Genomic DNA, 18518 nt, shown 5'->3' with positions numbered 1-18518 from the left:
TGCCACAATCTTTTTTTTTTTTGTAGGGGAAACCCTGGAGTATGTAACTTAACCTTAATATAGATAGATATGAAAAACTGTCGAACTCATACAAACTGTTACAATTGTTTATTTCCCTTTTAAAAAATCAAAACAAAGATCTCACTATTAACACACGATGATTATTTCTGCTAAGGCACAAAGCTCTCCATTTGTGTTGCAGATATCAGCTCTATTAACTATATAGCTTGAACATAATGACTTGAATTTTAATTCAGTTCAACTTGTTATTGCACATGAACAAGTACAGAGCAACAAAATCAGTTTGTGTCCAAACAGAAGTGGAACATTTTTTTTACAATTTACAGTCTATTCACTGGCATTAATTATGAATGGTAAAAGTTATTACCACACTTGAAACATAAAATAAGCATACTAACTTCCAGAATATACTGTATATCCTATATTCTATAGCAGTATATTACTTTAAATACCACTTTGCTTAAAATAAGCTCCTAATCAAAATGACTGTCCCGTGCCCTGCATTTCTCGTTGCAGTAATTCGACCTCTTAGCATGTCTTTCAGTTTTGATGCGTCAGGTAACGTTCCTCCTGCTGTTCACCTGGCTTTCATTTATTTTAATATATCTCCTCCTTCTCTCACACACTATGGCTGCTCATCATCACATCAACACACACACATGCGCACACACTCAACATTCCTAAGTCATGCTTTAGTAGTTGTTGAAGGCTGGCTGATGTTTGTGGATGTAAACTGTGCTGATGTGAGACACTCTTCAGCAAGAGCAAATACTGTATGAATGGGTGATATCAAAAAGCTATGATTGGAAATTATTATGATTATGTTGCAATCAGATGAACAATTTTTAAACCAATAAGGTTGAATCTGCTGTGACAGTTTCCAAAATAAATAACCAAATTGCTGTTAATCAATACAACAATCAAGTAATTGGAAAACCTTTAAAAACTGAACTGTCAATGTTTTATCTGACATTTTAAGAACCTTTCTTTGTGGAAAAAAAAAACAAAACTCAAACTAAGCTAGTAGTCAACCCTACTATTACCCTTAACGTGAGCGACCTTGGTTTAAATGCAATTTTTAGACCTTCTAAATAAAATTGCTACAACTCCAGTCATCATTGATAAATCAAAATGAAATTTAGTACTGTATATATATACTAGGGATGTACAGTGTATCACAAAAGTGAGTACACGCCTCGCATTTCTGCAGATATTTAAGTATATCTTTTCATGGGAAAACACTGACAAAAATGACACTTTGACACAATGAAAAGTAGTCTGTGTGCAGCTTATATAATAGAGTTAATTTATTTTCCCCTCAAAATATAGCCATTAATATCTAAACCGCTGGCAACAAAAGTGAGTATACCCCTTAGAAACTACGTACATCCCTAAATTTCCAAATAGAGTACTGCTTGTCATTTTCATTATTTTGAGGGGAAAATAACTATTATATAAGCTGCACACAGACTACTTTTCAATGTGCCAAAGTGTCATTTTGTCAGTGTTGTCCCATGAAGATATACTTAAATATATGCAGAAATGCAAGGGGTGTACTCACTTTTGTGATACACTGTATACACGTTGTTATCTTGAATGTGTTCTGTCAGGCGTCTTTTTGGAGGACGCTAGGACAAGACGTTTTTCTTTTTAAATTCCTCTCATTCAACTGTATGGACCGATAGCATAACATTGGCAACAGCCTCTGCCAATGTGGTAACTGTAAGACTCATTATCATTGTACAAACGTGTATGTCATGTTTCCCTTGTAGAATTTAATCCATGTAGCGATGGAGTAATGCGCAACGGAATACGCGAGCAGCTTGATCAGTAGATTATTTTTTTCAACGGATTACCCGTGTACAGGTTTAGTTAAAACAGCTAATAAAACAAATTATTGTGGATGTGTGTCACTGAAGCGTCAAATCAGAACAAAGCTAAGCCCCACTTTCCTCTTACTGAAGTCGGTGTCTCTCATTTCATCCCAACATAAGCTTTGTAATCATGCTGAATCATTCATACCGTGGAATTATCCTGTTTGTGTGTTCCTCTAGGTGCACTTGTGGGTTTTATAATCGTATATACAGTAAATGGAAATCCTTTCTCACTTATGACAAGGCAATCAAAGCACACATGTTTGTAATCACCCAAAGGAAATTAGAACAGATATTGGCATTAATCAGTGATATCGAATCATACGTATATGAAAGGTACTGTAACACTAAACTAAATTATATTAATAAAAGTCTTATAACAGAATTAGCTGCAGTGCACTAGATCGAGGTGGGTAGTAACGCATTCAATTTACTCAATTACATTTACTTAATTAAAATGTCTCACAGTTTTTATTTGGCACCGACAGACCACAGAAAAACCGGAGATATGATCACTTTAATTTCATGGAAGGAAATATATTTTCTCCACTAGAGGGCACTCGTACCCTCGATGTTTCATTTCTGTAGATTTTCTTGCTGGATGTGTGTTCAAAACTTTTTGCACTTTAAAAAAAGTGAGTACAAAATTATTTGCACTTAAAAAATGGGAGTTCAAAACTTTTTACACTCCAATCAAAAAAAAAAAAAATCAAATAATATTAAAAAAAAGAGATAAATATTATTTTTAGGGGATAACAATTTTTTTTTTGATTGATTTTTTTTTTGATTGAAGCACCTTTTGGGGAGGGGCGGTGAATGATTTAGACACAAATGTCCAACCTATAATATGGCCAAAAGGCCAACAAAAAGGATTGCGTCAAGCAAAGAAAACATTTTCAATGAAAAATTAAGTGTTGAAATATTTTTTTGCATTCAAAAACTTTTTTCGATGATTGAAAATGTATATTTTTTTGATTGATTTTTTAAATATATTTTTTTGAATTTTTTGATTGAATCATAAAGACACAGATGTCCTACCCAGAATGTGGCCCAAACTCAAAATAACATTACTTCACTCAAAAAAGTTGTTTCAATCAAAATAAATAAATAAATAAATAAAAATAAATAAATAAATAAATAAATCAAATTAAAATAGTTTTCAAATGCTTCAAATCTACCTTCATCTTTTCGAGGGTCCTTCGCCAAACCAATATTGTTTTTGCCTAATGCACGCACCCGAATGTTACAGCTACTGGGGGCCCGCCCCCTATCACAAGCACCCTCCTCCCTTTAAGGTTCTCATGCGGTCCTCACGTCGGCCTTTTCAAAAATTGCTCAGTCAGACAGACACATTTTGGTACTCATAATTACTGAGTACCACATTATTAGGCGCACTATCCATTTTGGAGAATTTTTTTTTTACTTTTTGGTACGCCTTATGGTCGTGAAAACACGGTGTCATTGTTAAAACAATCAAACACTGTAAGCAGTTACTCACAATGTTACTCATTACTTGAGCATTCTTTTCACTGAATACTTTTGTATTTGTACTTGAGTACAATAGTACCTCTACTTACGAACATCTCTACATACGGAATTTTCAGGTTATGACACGCCTCAATGGGAAAAATATTGCCTCCTGTTAAAAGAGAAATTTCAGGATACGAAAGGCAAAAATACAGTATGGGCTACTACTCGAAGCTCCCAGAGTCTACTGAACGTGAAATACTTATAGCTGCTCTGCCATTGGCTATTGCCAAGCATCTTGCTGGCATCCAATTGGCTAAGAGGGACCTCTACTCTATTTTTATGTATCCCCAGCATCCTCTTATTTGCCCCTCGAGCCATGAGGTATTCCGACAGCTTTACGCAGGCGTATAACTTTTATTCCTTGTTTTTTACATTATGCACAACTCTCATTTTGATGCATTTTTTGTGCTTATTAAAAAATTTATGTCTGAATTTTGGGGGACTTGGAACAGATTGGGGCGCTTACATGGAAAACGCGTCTCTTCTTACAGAATTTTCAGTTTACGAAACTACTTCCAGAACCAATTGATTTCGTAAGTAGAGGTACCCCTGTAAATATTTCGGATGAGTGCTTTTACTTTAACTTGAGTAATATTATTTTGAATTAACGCAACTCATACATGAGTAATTTTGGCTACCACCTCTGGCATTAGATACGTCAAACCATTTTCTTGACTGATTCCCCCAATGGCAATTCTCAAGATACAAAAACATGATCATATAATGTCTTTTTCCCATGGCCACTTTAAAACTACAGTATTTCATGGTTCAATATCTGGAAAAGAAACTTGACACTGAAACCATAATTGCTCCCAGTGAGCACAGAGACAGTGTATGATACCGCTTTAAAACCACAACCTTTATTAGTCCATTCAATGCCCAATCCATTCTCCATCCATTTTCCTCCACTTATCATATTCAGGGTCACAAGGGCCTTGTTTGCCAGTCAATTGTAGGACCACTATTTTCATATACATGAAAAAGTATCTGAACCTTCTGGAATTTCTCACATTTCTAAATAAAATCACCATCAAATATAATCTGATCTTGTCAAAATCACACAGATGTAAAAAACGTGTCTACTTTAACTAAAACCACCCAAACATTTATAGGTTTTCATATTTTAATGAGGATAGTATACAAACAATGACACAAGGGGGAAAAAAGTGAGTGGACCATCACATTTAATATTTTGTGCCACCCCCCCACCTTTGGCAACAATAACTTCAACCAGATGCTTCCTGTCGCTGCAGATCAGTCTGGCACATCAATCAGGACTAATCTTGGCCCATTTTTGTCTACAAAACTGCTGTAGTTCAGTCAGGTTCTTGGGATGTCTGGCATGAATCCCTGTCTTTAGGTCATGCCACAGCATCTCAATGGGGTTCATGTCTGGACTTTGGCTTGGCCACTCCAGAACGTGTATTTTGTTCTTCTGAAATCACTCTGAAGTTGATTTACTTCTGTGTTTTGGATCATTGTCCTGATGCAGAATCCATACTCTTTTTAGCTTCAACTGTCTGACCAACGGCCTCATGCAAAACATCCTGATAGACCTTTGGAAAGCATTCTTCTATTAATGATTGCTAGTTGTCCAGGCCCTGAGGTAGCAAAACAGCCCCAAATCATGATTCCCTCCACCATGCTTCACAGTGGGGATGAGGTGTTGATGTTGGTGAGCTGTTCCATTTTTCCTCCACACATGATGTCGTATGTTACTCCCAAACAATTCAACTTTGGTTTCATTAGTCTACAAAATATTTTGCCAAAACTTCTGTGGTGTGTCCAAGTGCCTTTTTGCGAACATTAAACGAGCAACAATGGGTTTTTTAGACAGCAGTGGCTTCCTCCGTGGAGTCCTCGCATGAACACCACTCTTGGCCATAGTTTTACATTTAGTTGATGTGTGCATCGAGATATTGGACTGTTCCAGTGATTTCTGTAAGTCTTTACCAGACACTCTCAAGTTCTTTTTTAACTCTGAGTATTCTGCACTGAACTCTTGGCGTCATCTTTGGAGGATGGCCACTTCTTGGGAGGGAAGAAACAGTGCCAAACTCTCTCCATTTGTAGACAACTTCTCTGACTGTTGACTGATGAACATCCAGACTTTTAGAGATGGTTTTGTATCCTTTCTGAGCTTTATACAAATCAACAATCTTTGATCGCAGGTCTTCAGACGCATTTTTTGACCGAGCCATGATGCACATCAGACAATGCTTCTCATCAAGACAATTCTTACCAGGCGTGTGTTTTAAAGTGGACAGAGCAGCTTTAAACCACTCATCAGTGATTAGGCACAGACCTGACTTAAACTATTTGGTAAAAATTGGTTTCCGTTATGTCTCCTTAGGCAGAGGATTTACTTACTTATTTTTCCCCCTTATGTCATTGCTTGAATGCTATCCTCATTAAAATATGAAAACCTATAAATGTTAGGGTGGTTTTAGTCAAAGCATACACTGTTTTTTTCATCTGTGGGATTTTGAAAAGGATCAGATCACATTTAATGGTGATTTTATGCAGAAATGTGACAAATTCCAAAAGGTTCATATACTTTTTCATTCCACTGTAACTCGAAGGATCTATTATACCAGCTTTTTCACCTCAGTTATAAAGTAAATTCATGCTTTTTAAAATATAACAGGGTTTTCAGTAATTCTAGCATTGGTTAACTACAAATAATCCTGTGACATAAGTTGAAAAATTTGTGTAGCTTTCCTAATGAAGGAGGTATTCCCTTCTAGGTTTTGGCAAAACTCGCAGTATGCCACAGGACTTGTTCCGTACAGGACTAGGTAAAGTATAAGCAATATTGCTTGAAGACACTCTATTTTCCAACCCTAACCCAATGGCATTGTTTGTCTGCCTCCCTGGCTGTGAACTAATATACAGTATCATTTGGCCAAATCACAGTTGTGTGCACGATAATGTTGTCCATATCCAACTATAGGTTGAATAGTGCAGCACGAAAATACCTCTTGCAGATGATGACTTCATGTGGATGCCTTTTTGCCCTCAAAGATGAGAAATATTTTCAGATGCAGCTTTACGTTTCAGCCCTCACACTGCCTCCCACCTTCCTCCCAAAATGTTTTTCAAATATACTTTTAGTCATTTTTTTTAACGGCAGTTTCTCTCCATCCCTCCATCTTCTTTATGGCTTATGCTATTGATGGTCACATGTGTGATGGAGTCTGTCCCAGTAGACCTTGGTTGTCGTTGTATACCCTGGACTGGTCGCCACCCAATCACAAGCTTTGTATTTCTGTTTTAAGTTATGTACCTTAGATACACTGTTTTGCAGTGTTGAATTAGTACTTATTTATCAATGAATAGGGCTTGTAGTTGCATTTTAGATTTGATCTCTGCCTCAATATTTAGTGGAGGAAAGTCTGGAGTCTACAATCTGAGTATTTCATAAAAGATGTCTCCTTGTTCTGTGTATAACAGCAGCTTCCTCCAATCCCATCTCCTCTGACCAACTTAATTCACCCATTCCTTCCCCTTCATGCCTCAGAACAACTCCAAATATTGTCTTTTTCTCAGGATTCTTGCATTGTTTGGCTTTACACTTATTCAAACAAATTGCAATTGAAAGACTAACAGGATGGATTTTGTACTGAATAATAGATGCAAGAAATCCTGGGAAAAATGTTCTGAAATCTAGTACTGTTTGTTTGTTACTAATGACAGTCTTATGCATGGCTCTATGCAGATGAATTTAGTCCGTACATGGGCAGAAGGACGTCCAGCACTCTGTCTTTGAACATTGAAGCGGTACCTCCTATATCAGAACCCTGTGGATCTCAGTCTGTTCCCCAGAAGAAGAAGCTTCTGAAGGCTCCGAGCCTGGCCGAACTTGACACCTCCGACTCTGACGTCAGTGGGGGCTTGTATTTTTTTGTTATATAACTTACTCCAAAATAAATCTGATGTCTGCAGAGCAAATTATTTATATCTGTTTACTCCTTATAATTGTTTAGGATGAGTTTTTAGGGCACAAATCCACAAGTACGTCAAGTGTTGCAACATCTTTAATGGATGACACTTCTCCAGAGGCAGCACTGGGAAAGAAAAGTGAGTTTTGAATTAATCTCATAACTCTGTACTATTATTATAATATTGAATCTTTACCCATAGACTTCATAATGTATTGACGGGACACGGGGCTGATAAATAGGGGGCCGGCGTTGTTGGCAAGGCCGTCAAAGAAGATCGAGTCACAGACAAAGAGCTTTTTCGTTGAAAATTCTTGTGAATAAATGCTTAATCCCTGAATTATGGATATGGACGTAAAACAGTCTCGAGTCTTGGTTAAAAGCAAGAAAAAAAACATGCAGTTAGCATTTATTTTACGTAAATATGTCAAAATACAATGCTAGTCTGTTAGTGAATGTAGCTAGCGGCCGCCTGATGTACATAGAGATTTTCTGGTGAAAATTCTTGTGAATAAATGCTTAAATCCCCGAATTCTTTAAAGATATGGACATAAAACAGTCTCGATTCTTGGTTGAAAGCAAAAAAAAAAAAAAAAAACAGCAGTAATCATTTGTTTTACGTAAATATTCTGAACTATGATGCCAATGCCGTAGCGGCTAATTTCTCCAATTGATTTTTTTCACAACGTTTCAAAATGCATGCATGGTACGAAAAATATAATAATTACTTTGAATCCTCAAACAAATCACTCCTGAGGCAATCCTTCCTGTTTGTATTCAGTACAGCTTTCGTACCTTTATCCTAAATCCGGCGTTGAATCACTGTATGTGTCGCTGCACATGCTCACTGCGAATAACTGAAGCGGATTGTGGGATGCCTGGCCCCCTGCATGAAGGCGTTGCTCAGTGGCTGGCCGAATTGACCCGTCAATACAATTATGAAGTCTATGCTTTACCTCACCAGATGTGACGCATTTCTAAAAACGTATTAAAATTACAACCCATTCACGTGTATCTTTTTTGCAAACACCAGCTCCACCACAGTTCCTGCCTATCTCATCTACACCACAGCCAGAGAGGCGGCAGACCCCACAGAGGAGACACTCCATCGAGAAGGAAAAGCCAACCAATGTTCGACTGTTTCAGCCTCCGTTGAAACAGAATTCTAAATCCCTGGTATGTTGATATTCTGCACTCTAAAAATATTCAACTTCTTAGGTTTTAAAGGATTTAGACATATGCTCAAAATTGTTGGCACCTTGCTGTTCATGAAAGAAACATTCACAGTGGTCAAAGGTGAGTGATATGTGATATGGAAGACAGCTCGTGAGCTTTTCCTCTCCCTATGGACCACAACAGCCAGGCTAATAAATAGGAATAGTTCAATTCAGCCTTCCCCTCTCTTTTGTACGCGAGTATCCTCCTTGGGCCCCAACGCAGGTCGCTGGCTGAGTGCCGGTGGGTCGGCGGGGTGTCCCCACTCTGGGTGGGGGTCCTGTCCTGCCCCATGCCAAGTGGGTCCTGCGGTGGCTGGTGGGCCGAGTGATGGCGCTTCCTCTCATCCCTTCCCTGAAGGCCGGTTGATGGGGGCGCGGATGGTCCAGGGGACCACCCTGAGTTCCGGGAGGATGGCCGCGGCCCCTTACTGGAGCTCCGGGAAGAGGGATAGGCTATGCTGGCTCACCCCCCCGATTGGCTGGGGAGGGGCCGTAGCCCTGGGGCGGCCCCCATGCAGAATTTCCACTTGTCTGCAGGATTATCACACGTCAGATGGGATTCACGCATGACTGGGTTCAATTAGACACACTCAAGTAGAGAAAATGTTGGTGCCAGGATTAGCGATCAGGCAGCATAGAATAGAATGTCAACATACCCACACGTACAGATGATTCACATATTAGTGGGTTCCACACCTCACATTGCTGATTTGTGTACGCTCCACCCTAATCACATCTCTTTTGACTCACCGCCTCCCCCTCCTCTTTCTCCTGGGCCCCCCACATGGTGTCTATAGGAAATACAATTAGCTAACGATTGCACCATTATATTCATAGGTAGTGTAAGCATTCAGTGTATTTCTTGTTGTTGCTTGTTCTTTTCTTCTGTCTCTGTCTCTCTTCTTCTATTTTCCTTCCTGTCCCCCCATAACTCCTTCCAACTGCTTTCTCCTCATACGCGAAACTCAATGAATAATCAGAACAGGAGTATATCATACCCCCTTGTGATACATTAAAACTGTTCAGACCATAAGGACACTCAGTTTCCCATTTTCTGTGTCAAAGCAGCTGAACAGGACAGGTTAACAATAATTTTTTTTTTTTTTTTTTTTAATCAATTCATTGGAGACAATAAAGAAAAGGAGAATTACGCCGGAAAAATCAGACTCCTCTACTTAATAACTGCCGCAAACTAGCGTCACTTCCTTCTCAATGAAACTCAATGAATAATCAGAACAGGAGCATATCATACCCCTATGTGATACATTAAAACTGTTCAGACCATAAGGACACTCAGTTTCCCATTCTCTGTGTCAAAGCAGCTGAACAGGACAGGTTAACAACAACAACAACAAAAAAATTTCATTTCATTGGAGACAATAAAGAAAAGGAGAATTACGCCGGAAAAATCAGTCCCCTCTACTTAATAACTGCCGCAAACTAGCGTCACTTCCTTCTGGCCTAATGTCTAGTCTATTAGGCATTAAATGAATGAACTCAAGACATATGCCAAGTTTAAATCAGAAGTAAAGAACTTGCTTTTTTGCTGTCACCGAAACATGGCTGTGTGACTCAGATCCTAACTGATGATGGATGGAAGCAGAAGGCCTACTCAGACAGAGGTCACTGTGGTTTTAGTTTCAGTTGTACGCTCAAGGAAATGCATCCAATACATAGATGACGAATTGCGGTGGAGTAGCTGAGCAAAATGAACTGAATATGATCACGTACACACGCTGCTAGATCACTCCACCAAAGAAGAAGGCCAGCATTGCTGAAGTTAATTGCTCAATGGCAAGCTACACGAAGTTTATGAATGTACTCAAGGCCAAGTGGCAAAATATTTTGGTCAGTCACTTGACTACTGAACAGATTTAATTACAATTACAATAGGTATCTCACTTTTGAATGGATGCAAAAGATCCGAGCTTGACATAAATTGAGTTAATGACAAAATTCGCTGGATGACACCTAATGGCATCTGTCATAATTGTTCATTAATGGCTATGACAGTGTCACGTCATAACTATGATGGTCTTATGACGGCGCTGTCAAATAAAGTGATACCTACTGTCTTAATCCAAATAAATCAACAAATAAGCCGCACTGGACGATAAGCTGCAGGATTCAAAACGAGGGAAAAAAGTAGTGGCTTATAGTCTGAAAATTACGGTATATATATATATATATATATATATATATATATATATATATATATATATATATATATATATATATATGTATTTTTTTTTTTTACCACATATGGTATAGTTTTTTTTTTTCATCATTGAATTACTTTTTAACACCTTTTTGTGTGATTGGTCTTCCTGTCACTATACGTCGCTGAAAATATTACAAATATACTTGTTTTGTAATAAATAAATAATTTTGACAACTGTTTGGTCAAATTGGACAATTCCACAGCAAACTTTATGATCTAATGTGCCAGTGTACACTGGTTTGAAACCATTGGCTTGAGGCTATGTCCCATGAGTACTCTTTCTGTACTATGTACTGTTTAGTAGGCCTCTTTAATACATCAACCATCTTGAGCTAATGTCAAATACAGTTTTACACTTTTTATAGTTTTACACATTAAGTTGTGTCCTTTTGTGTTGTAGAGTAAAAATATAATAATAAACCATTTAAAAAATAATAGGTCCCTGGCAGCAAAACAAAGCGACCTGTATTAACTATTATTTGTGCATTATGTGCTTGTTTTTATTTGCAGGAGGAGTTTTGTTTCCCTGTAGAGTGTCTGTCTCTGACAGTTGAGGAGGTGATGCACATCAGACAGGTGTTGGTAAAAGCAGAGCTTGAGAAATTTCAACAGTATAAAGAAGTCTACACTGCAATGAAGAAAGGGAAGGTAAGTATACATGCCTTAACTGTTTAGTACACAAATAAGTGTGGTTCAATCTTCACTATACAGTGCTTTATTGCATCAGAGTAACATAGTGAAAGTGACAAAAACTGGTTGTGTCAAAAACTGTTTTCCAATTATTTTTTTGTTTGTTTGTATTACAGCTTTGCTTCTGTTGTCGGACCAAAAGATTTTCTTTTTTCACCTGGTCCTACATCTGCCAATTTTGCAAAAAGTACTACACAATCCACATAAGTTTCATTGATTTTCTTTACCAAAAAAAAAAAAAACTTACAGAGATTGCCTTACCTTTTCTCATTCCTGTTTCCTTTTTCCAGGCCTGTGTGTTCACAGTGTTGCAAAAAGGTGAAGCGTATGAAATCCCTCTTATTATCACCCCATTGAATATGAAATTACTTGTGTTAATTGAGATCATAAAATATAACTTCTTGTTGTTTTCTGACAGATGAGATTGCCATCCAAACCTTATTCCAGTCTTCCCATCTACTCCATTGGTTCGACTAACACACTACCACGGGAGAGGATAAGTGGCATGGCATCAGTAGGACTGTCAGTGGCTGAAGGCCCACCGCTCACTTCAACTGTGGTAGGAGCATCAGCAGCTGGCTCATCCAAATCGGGAGGCAAAAGAGCTGGAAAGGCTTCTGGAGCAGTCAAATCTGACAAGGCCTCCAGTGGTCATAGACGGCCGAGCATCCACAAGACCATGTCGAAGTAAGACATAAGAACGAGATGGCAAAGGTTTACCCTACTTTCTGATTTACTTTGAATTGATGATTATGTCTCTTTGTATTATTTTTTTGTTTTCATGAATGGAGGCTTTTTGAAACATTTATCAGGGTGGTTGCATATTTTTCTTTATTGTATTAGTTCAGTGGTTCTCAAACTTGTTTCACAAAACATCACCCCTCCAAAGTAATTGGCCTCCCGAGTACTAATTTAATGACCAACGTTAGGAGCATAGCTTGCCTAAATATTTATCAAAAGCGAGTCAGATGTGACATTCCTAAAGTTGTGAAATTACATGAAAAAAAAAATCAGAATATAAATAAAAAGTGTAAAAACAAAAAAATCAATTTCATAATACTGTGAAGGGGAAAAGTGGTCACAAAGTTGTGTAATGGTGTTAAGAATACAAACCTAAGAGCTGCTGGACTTAAGATATTACGGAGAAAAAAAATTCAGACATAAGACAGTATGACTAGAAATATAAAAATATTTTATGACAAGGGGTAATAAATAAAACAAACAATAGATATTAGTACATGAAAAACATTTGTAATTCATGAGAGTAAGTCATAAGAACAACAAGGTCATTTTGCAATCATAAAGTCGAATTGTTATGAATAAAAATATAAGAATTTTACTGTAATCAAGCAAGTACATAAAAGTCAAATTGTTATAAATAAAAATATAGGAATTTTACTGTAATCAGGCAAGTACATTATAGTTATCCAAAACATTGACATAATTAAAGGTTTTTAAAAATTTCTCAAAAATGAAAAGCAAATCATTCTCTAAAAGTCTGGATGTACATCAATCGACAGTCAGAGAGGTTGTCTACAAATGGAGAGGGTTTTGCACGGTTGCTTTTCTCCCAAGGAGTGGCCGTCCACCAAAGTTGACGCCAAGAGTTCAGCGCAGAATACTCAGAGAGGTAAAAAAAGAACCCTGGGGTGTCTGCTAAAGACTTAGAGAAATCCCTGGCACAGTCCAATATCTCTGTGCACACATCAACTACATGTAAAATTATGGCCAAGAATGGTGTTCATGGGAACACTCCCCGGAGGAAGCCACTGCTGTCAAAAAAAAAACATTGTTGCTCGTTCAATGTTTGCAAAAAGGCACTTGGACACTCCACAGACGTTTTGGCAAAATATTTTGTGGAATGATGAAACCAAAGTTGAATTGTTTGGGAGTAACACACAACGTCATGTGTGGAGGAAAAATGGAACAGCTCACCAACATCATCACCTCATCCCGACCGTGAAGCATGGAGCAGGAAGCATCATGATTTGGGGCTGTTTTGCTGCCTCAGGGCCTGGACAACTTGCAATCATTACTGGAAGAATGAAATTAAAGGTTCATCTGGATGTTTTGCACGAAGACCTGGGGCCGTCTGTCAGACATTTGAAGCTAAAAAGAGGATGGATGCTGCAACAAGACAATGATGCAAAACATAGGAGTAAATCAATTTCAGAATGGTTTCAGAAGAACAAAATACACGTTCTGGAGTGGCCAAGTCAAAGTCCAGACTTGAACCCAATTGAGATGCTGTGGCAATTCATGCCAGACATCCCAGGAATCTGACTGAACTACAGCAGTTTTTTAGACAAGAATGGGCCAAGATTAGTCCTGATCGATGATTGATGGTGATTTTATGCAGAAATGTAAGAAATTCCAAAAGGTTCAGATACTTTTTCATACCACAGTATTATACTAACATACACAATAAATACCAACTTGTTAAGAATCACTTAATTATCCAGGAGTGCAAAAAAACAAAACAAAACAAAACAAAAAATCATTTGTCTTAAGACCACTCAACATTGTCTAAATAAAGAAATTAAATACAACTGAAAAACTTCTTAGTCAAGGAATAACAAAAGTAAATAAAGATGGAGCCTCCCTTCAGGTAAAACACTGCTGCTTTTGTCAGACATACTCAACAAATAATGAAAGCTACCAGTGAAATTTGGGGAGAAAGGGGTAATCTTCAGTTCATTAAATTTCTCACAGTTTAATTAACGTTAACAGTAGAAAACACATACAGGAGGACACTTCTCTCTAATCAGGTTCTTACTTGAGTTTTGTGGATTAGCAAGTTCACACAGTTTTAAATGTTATGCTAACTCTGATGCAGGTGGGACTTTCAGTAGCAAAATTAGTGGTGTGTTCCCCACCTTCACAACATTGACATTTTTTTTACATTACTTACAGTGGCTGCACCTGGCCGAAAAAAACCTTCTAATATCACTCCTCTTCGAAGGGGGCGGAGGAGGCGGCATGTTGTCAACATAAATCTGTCGGGGCTGTGTCCGTGTACGTGTGTGGGCGGGGGGCAAGTCATCAGCCAATGAAATGTGCCTTTAAGGCGGGGTGGGGGGTGGACCGGCACTCTGAACAGTTGAAAAGGGATACATATGGAACAACATATTGGGAAAAACAATCTAAATAAGCAGTATTACTGAACTCATTATATAATGCAAAAAAGGTTGCTTACTTAAAAGTTGGTGGGGACAATTTGAGCATCCTGAAAAGTCGGTAGTGTTATGTCCCTAGATTCAAACCAACACCCTTGTGCCACATTATTTCAGAGTAAATAATGCAATGTTTTTGTTCTGTTCAGGCTATCCAAACACGGCTCCCTGAAGTCTCACGAAGAGCTTGAGCTACCATCAGAGCTGACTGAAGACTGGGCCACCATGGAGGTGTGTGTTGACTGCAAGAAGTTCATCACTGACATCATCGCCTCCAGCAAGCACAGCCTGTCCCTGGCCACCAAAAGAGCGCGCTTAAAACGCAAAACGCAGTCCCTGTACGCATCTTCACCGAAAGGAAGGGAGGAGTACCGACCCTCTGAGCGAACCATCAGCGAGATCTGAACATTCTCCCTCTAGCTACATCCAGCTGTCGTCAAAAACAAGAAAACAGTGGTGGATAGGTTTTGCTGCTGTACCATCGTCATCGTGTTCAGCCCTTCCAGATGACTGTCAACTGTAGATCTACAATCATTTTGATTATATTGTGGGTGACCCTTTAATTTCCACTCAAGGACTTTAGGGAGGAGAAAGGAAAGAAACACGTGGACATTTATGAAAGGGGAAAATGGTCCTCCTCCAAGCTCAATTTGAGATAAGCACAAGATTGGAGAAAGTGTAGTGGATACGGGCCTGCACAAATGTCATGGGGGTAAAGCCAGAGTGAAATAATGCATTTTCTATGAGTTTCAATTTACTTTTGTACTAATTTGCCTGTACAGTACACTAAACATTTTTTTAAATGATGTTTCAAATATCGCTAGGAGAATATTGACCCAATTCCGAATCGCTTGTTACATTCATTCATTTATTTGCGGACATGTATTCTTGTGGAATTTCAGTGCCATAAGTAGTGTTGCACTGATACAGCATTAAAATGCAGGCATCAGAATCAGGTAGTACTAAGCAAATGCTACGCAAAAAGTACTATTCGAGATTTACTTTCCAACCGTCGGTTGCCCTTGCCAAGATGGCCTCCAGTTACAAACGCCACTTTAAAAGAAGCAACGCATGTCGCCCCAAGATGGCCACAGATTACGAATCCCATCGGAAAAAAAGTATGATTTACGAGCCTATCAGAGTTTTATTCTGGTAATTGCTGTTCAATATGCTCATTTAGCAGTCATATTTTCAATTATGGACCTATACTTTAAATGGCGGATAAATTTTCGTGTTAAACGGTTATTACAAGCCAGGATTTGTTTGTTTTATAAGCATTGACATTGACTTCAGCATCTATAAAGATGTTAGCTTTGTTAGGAGGGAAAATCGGAAGAAGTCGGCTTGCGAACTTGTGTGCTCAACTAGCATAAATGATTAGCACATAAGCTAAGCTAATGTACTAATGTGGTATAATGGCACGGGCTGTGGACTTCAAGTGAGTATCGGCGTGAAACCAAATTGAACAAACATTAAAAAAAAAAAAAAAAAAACTAAACATTTTGGCCTTTGAGAGCATTTCACATTTTAGAATTTAGCTTTAGAGGAGTTTATTAATTTTTTGTGACCCATACAAGGTAGGTACCAAAATATTACGGTTTCACGGTATCACGGTATTGCTGTAAAATGTGTTACTTTGAGATATCTGGGTTTAAAAAAAAAAGCAAACTTTTTCCATTGAACATGATTTTTATTTTTCAAAACATATTAGCAAATTGGAACATAAGTGTAATGTTAAGTTTAAATAAATTTTAAAAATAATAAAATATCCTAAATAAAATTAAAATAAATTCAGTCCTTTAGGTGAGCATAAACCCACAGCCACAGCTCAAAATTATTACCATCATAACAAAAATAATTGATTTATTTTCCATAAAAAGCATGTGTGTACACACACACACTCTCTTTCTCAACATAGACAGTTGCCAGAGAGAAAAAAAAAACATGTTTTACCACCGCTAGACACACTAAACACTCTAGAGATAACTCGTAGCTGATGGGAAACATTCATGACAGTGTTTACCAACCATTAATTTTGTATAAATCCAAACTCATATTGGAGGTATTGCATTCTCGGCAGCCACCCTCCGCAAAAATGTTTTACATGTCGGTTGGCCCTCCTCCTCTAAGCCGCAGCCGTCTGTAACTTTTCTGCAGCCTAAGTGTTCCCATACCAGCCATTTCGTTTTCTATGATGGGGGGAAAATTCAGGAGTTTCACCTCCTCCAGCCATCGTGTAGCTCAGCTGACTCACTGACACTGAGCAATATAATAATGTAACATAAATATACATCTACAGCAAAAAAATGGGTGGGGGAGGGTTGAGCTTTGCAGCTGCAAGTGAGGGGTTTCTCCCTGCATTATTGGGACCTAAAAAATAGCTAATACCTTAGGGACAGTATGACAGAAAGTTTTGAAACCATGACGATTTCATATTACGGTATACCTTGAAACAGGTAATCGGCACGTGTCTAGTCTAAACCATGATAGCAATTATTTTACATTCAAGTAAGTATGCAGTCTTTATTACGAAATGGGAAGGAAAATTGTATGTTTTAAAAAAAATGTGGTAGCCTATTGGAAATTATATCAGATGCCAAAAAATTGTATTGGTGCAACACTAGCCATAAAATGACATTCTGTATGTTGTTTTCCATTTGAGCCGCAAAATTCATTGTTGAGTTTTCATATCCTTACTCATATCTCCTCACAGATATTCATATTAGTTACCGTATTTTTCGGACTATAAGTCACACCTGAGTATATGTCGCACCGGCCATAAAATGACCAACGAAGAAAAAAAAACATATATAGGTCGCGCCGGAGTATAAGTTGCATTTTTAGGGGAAATTTACTTGATAAAATCCAACACGTAGAACAGATATGTCATCTTGAAAGGCCATTTAAAATAAAAATACAATAGAGAACAACATGCTGAATAAGTGTACAGTATGATAATGTTATATGATGCATGAACAACGAAATGCAAACATGGCTGTTAAGTTAATATAACATAGCTATTGCTGTTGCTATTATTCAGATAACTATAGCATAAAGAACATGCTAACAAGTTTACCAAACCATCAGTGTCACTCCAAAACACCAAAATAACATGTGAAATGATATAATAATGTGTTAATAATTTTACACATAAGTCACTCCAGAGTATAAGTTGCACTCCAAGCTAAACAATGAAAAAAAAAAACTGCGACTTATAGTCCGAAAAATACGGTAATAAAAAGGAAACAAAAAACAACTCTCCTTGAAAACTAATTGTGATAACTATGTGATCCAATGAAACAACATCCGCCAGTGTCTTTATTTAAACGTTATTGTGCATTAAACATTCAAAACTCATCTGTTTTGAATACATCTAGTGTGAGAAGCACAAATACAATGATTTTATAGCTATAATATAAGTAAATGTGGTGATACTCCGGTTGAGTAATTGTTTTAATGTTTTATAATGTGCAATCTCATGCACATACAGATACATTATTACCACTGATGCAACTCTTCATACTTGCCTTTCAAGCCTTTATTTCAAATTGCTTTATTTTCACATTTGACAGTAATGTGTTAACTTTCTGCTTCTATTGAGCACTAGCAATACATAATCTATACTGGGTTGACTGACTCATTTTTTTACTACATGATTTGCGATGCAGTTTGAAAATTGTACTTTAGATGAAATGCCTGATATTCCAGTTTTTGCTCAGATGTTTTGTTACAGTTAAACAGCCGGGACATTGTAAATAAACAGGCTCAATGGTCTTGATGTGATGCCTTCAATAATGTTCCTTAGCCATCCAGAAATAAAGCGGTTGGATAAATTATATGACGTATTTTTG

At 37.7% G+C, this 18518-nt stretch overlaps 1 protein-coding gene across 4 annotated transcripts in view; it reads left to right on the top strand.

Annotated features, from left to right (window-relative positions):
- Positions 1-18503, top strand: part of spire1b (spire-type actin nucleation factor 1b) — an 82825-nt gene extending 64322 nt beyond the window's left edge. Inside the window, exons 9-18 of one of the 4 annotated variants that reach the window (XM_057834016.1) lie at positions 538-579; positions 6173-6223; positions 7144-7307; positions 7412-7505; positions 8400-8542; positions 11315-11452; positions 11611-11681; positions 11785-11812; positions 11913-12181; positions 14817-18503. In XM_057834016.1, the coding sequence (XP_057689999.1) occupies positions 538-579; positions 6173-6223; positions 7144-7307; positions 7412-7505; positions 8400-8542; positions 11315-11452; positions 11611-11681; positions 11785-11812; positions 11913-12181; positions 14817-15072 (1256 nt within the window). In that variant the 3' untranslated portion in view covers positions 15073-18503. The remainder of the gene's footprint in view (positions 1-537; positions 580-6172; positions 6224-7143; positions 7308-7411; positions 7506-8399; positions 8543-11314; positions 11453-11610; positions 11682-11784; positions 11813-11912; positions 12182-14816) is intronic. The other 3 variants (XM_057834012.1, XM_057834014.1, XM_057834015.1) reach the window with 3 other exon arrangements.
- Positions 18504-18518: the final 15 nt, after the last annotated feature.

This window comes from Corythoichthys intestinalis, chromosome 4 (genome assembly GCF_030265065.1).
Source record: "Corythoichthys intestinalis isolate RoL2023-P3 chromosome 4, ASM3026506v1, whole genome shotgun sequence".
Classification (NCBI taxonomy): Eukaryota; Metazoa; Chordata; class Actinopteri; order Syngnathiformes; family Syngnathidae; genus Corythoichthys; species Corythoichthys intestinalis.
This window is presented reverse-complemented; position numbering and strand designations above follow the sequence as displayed.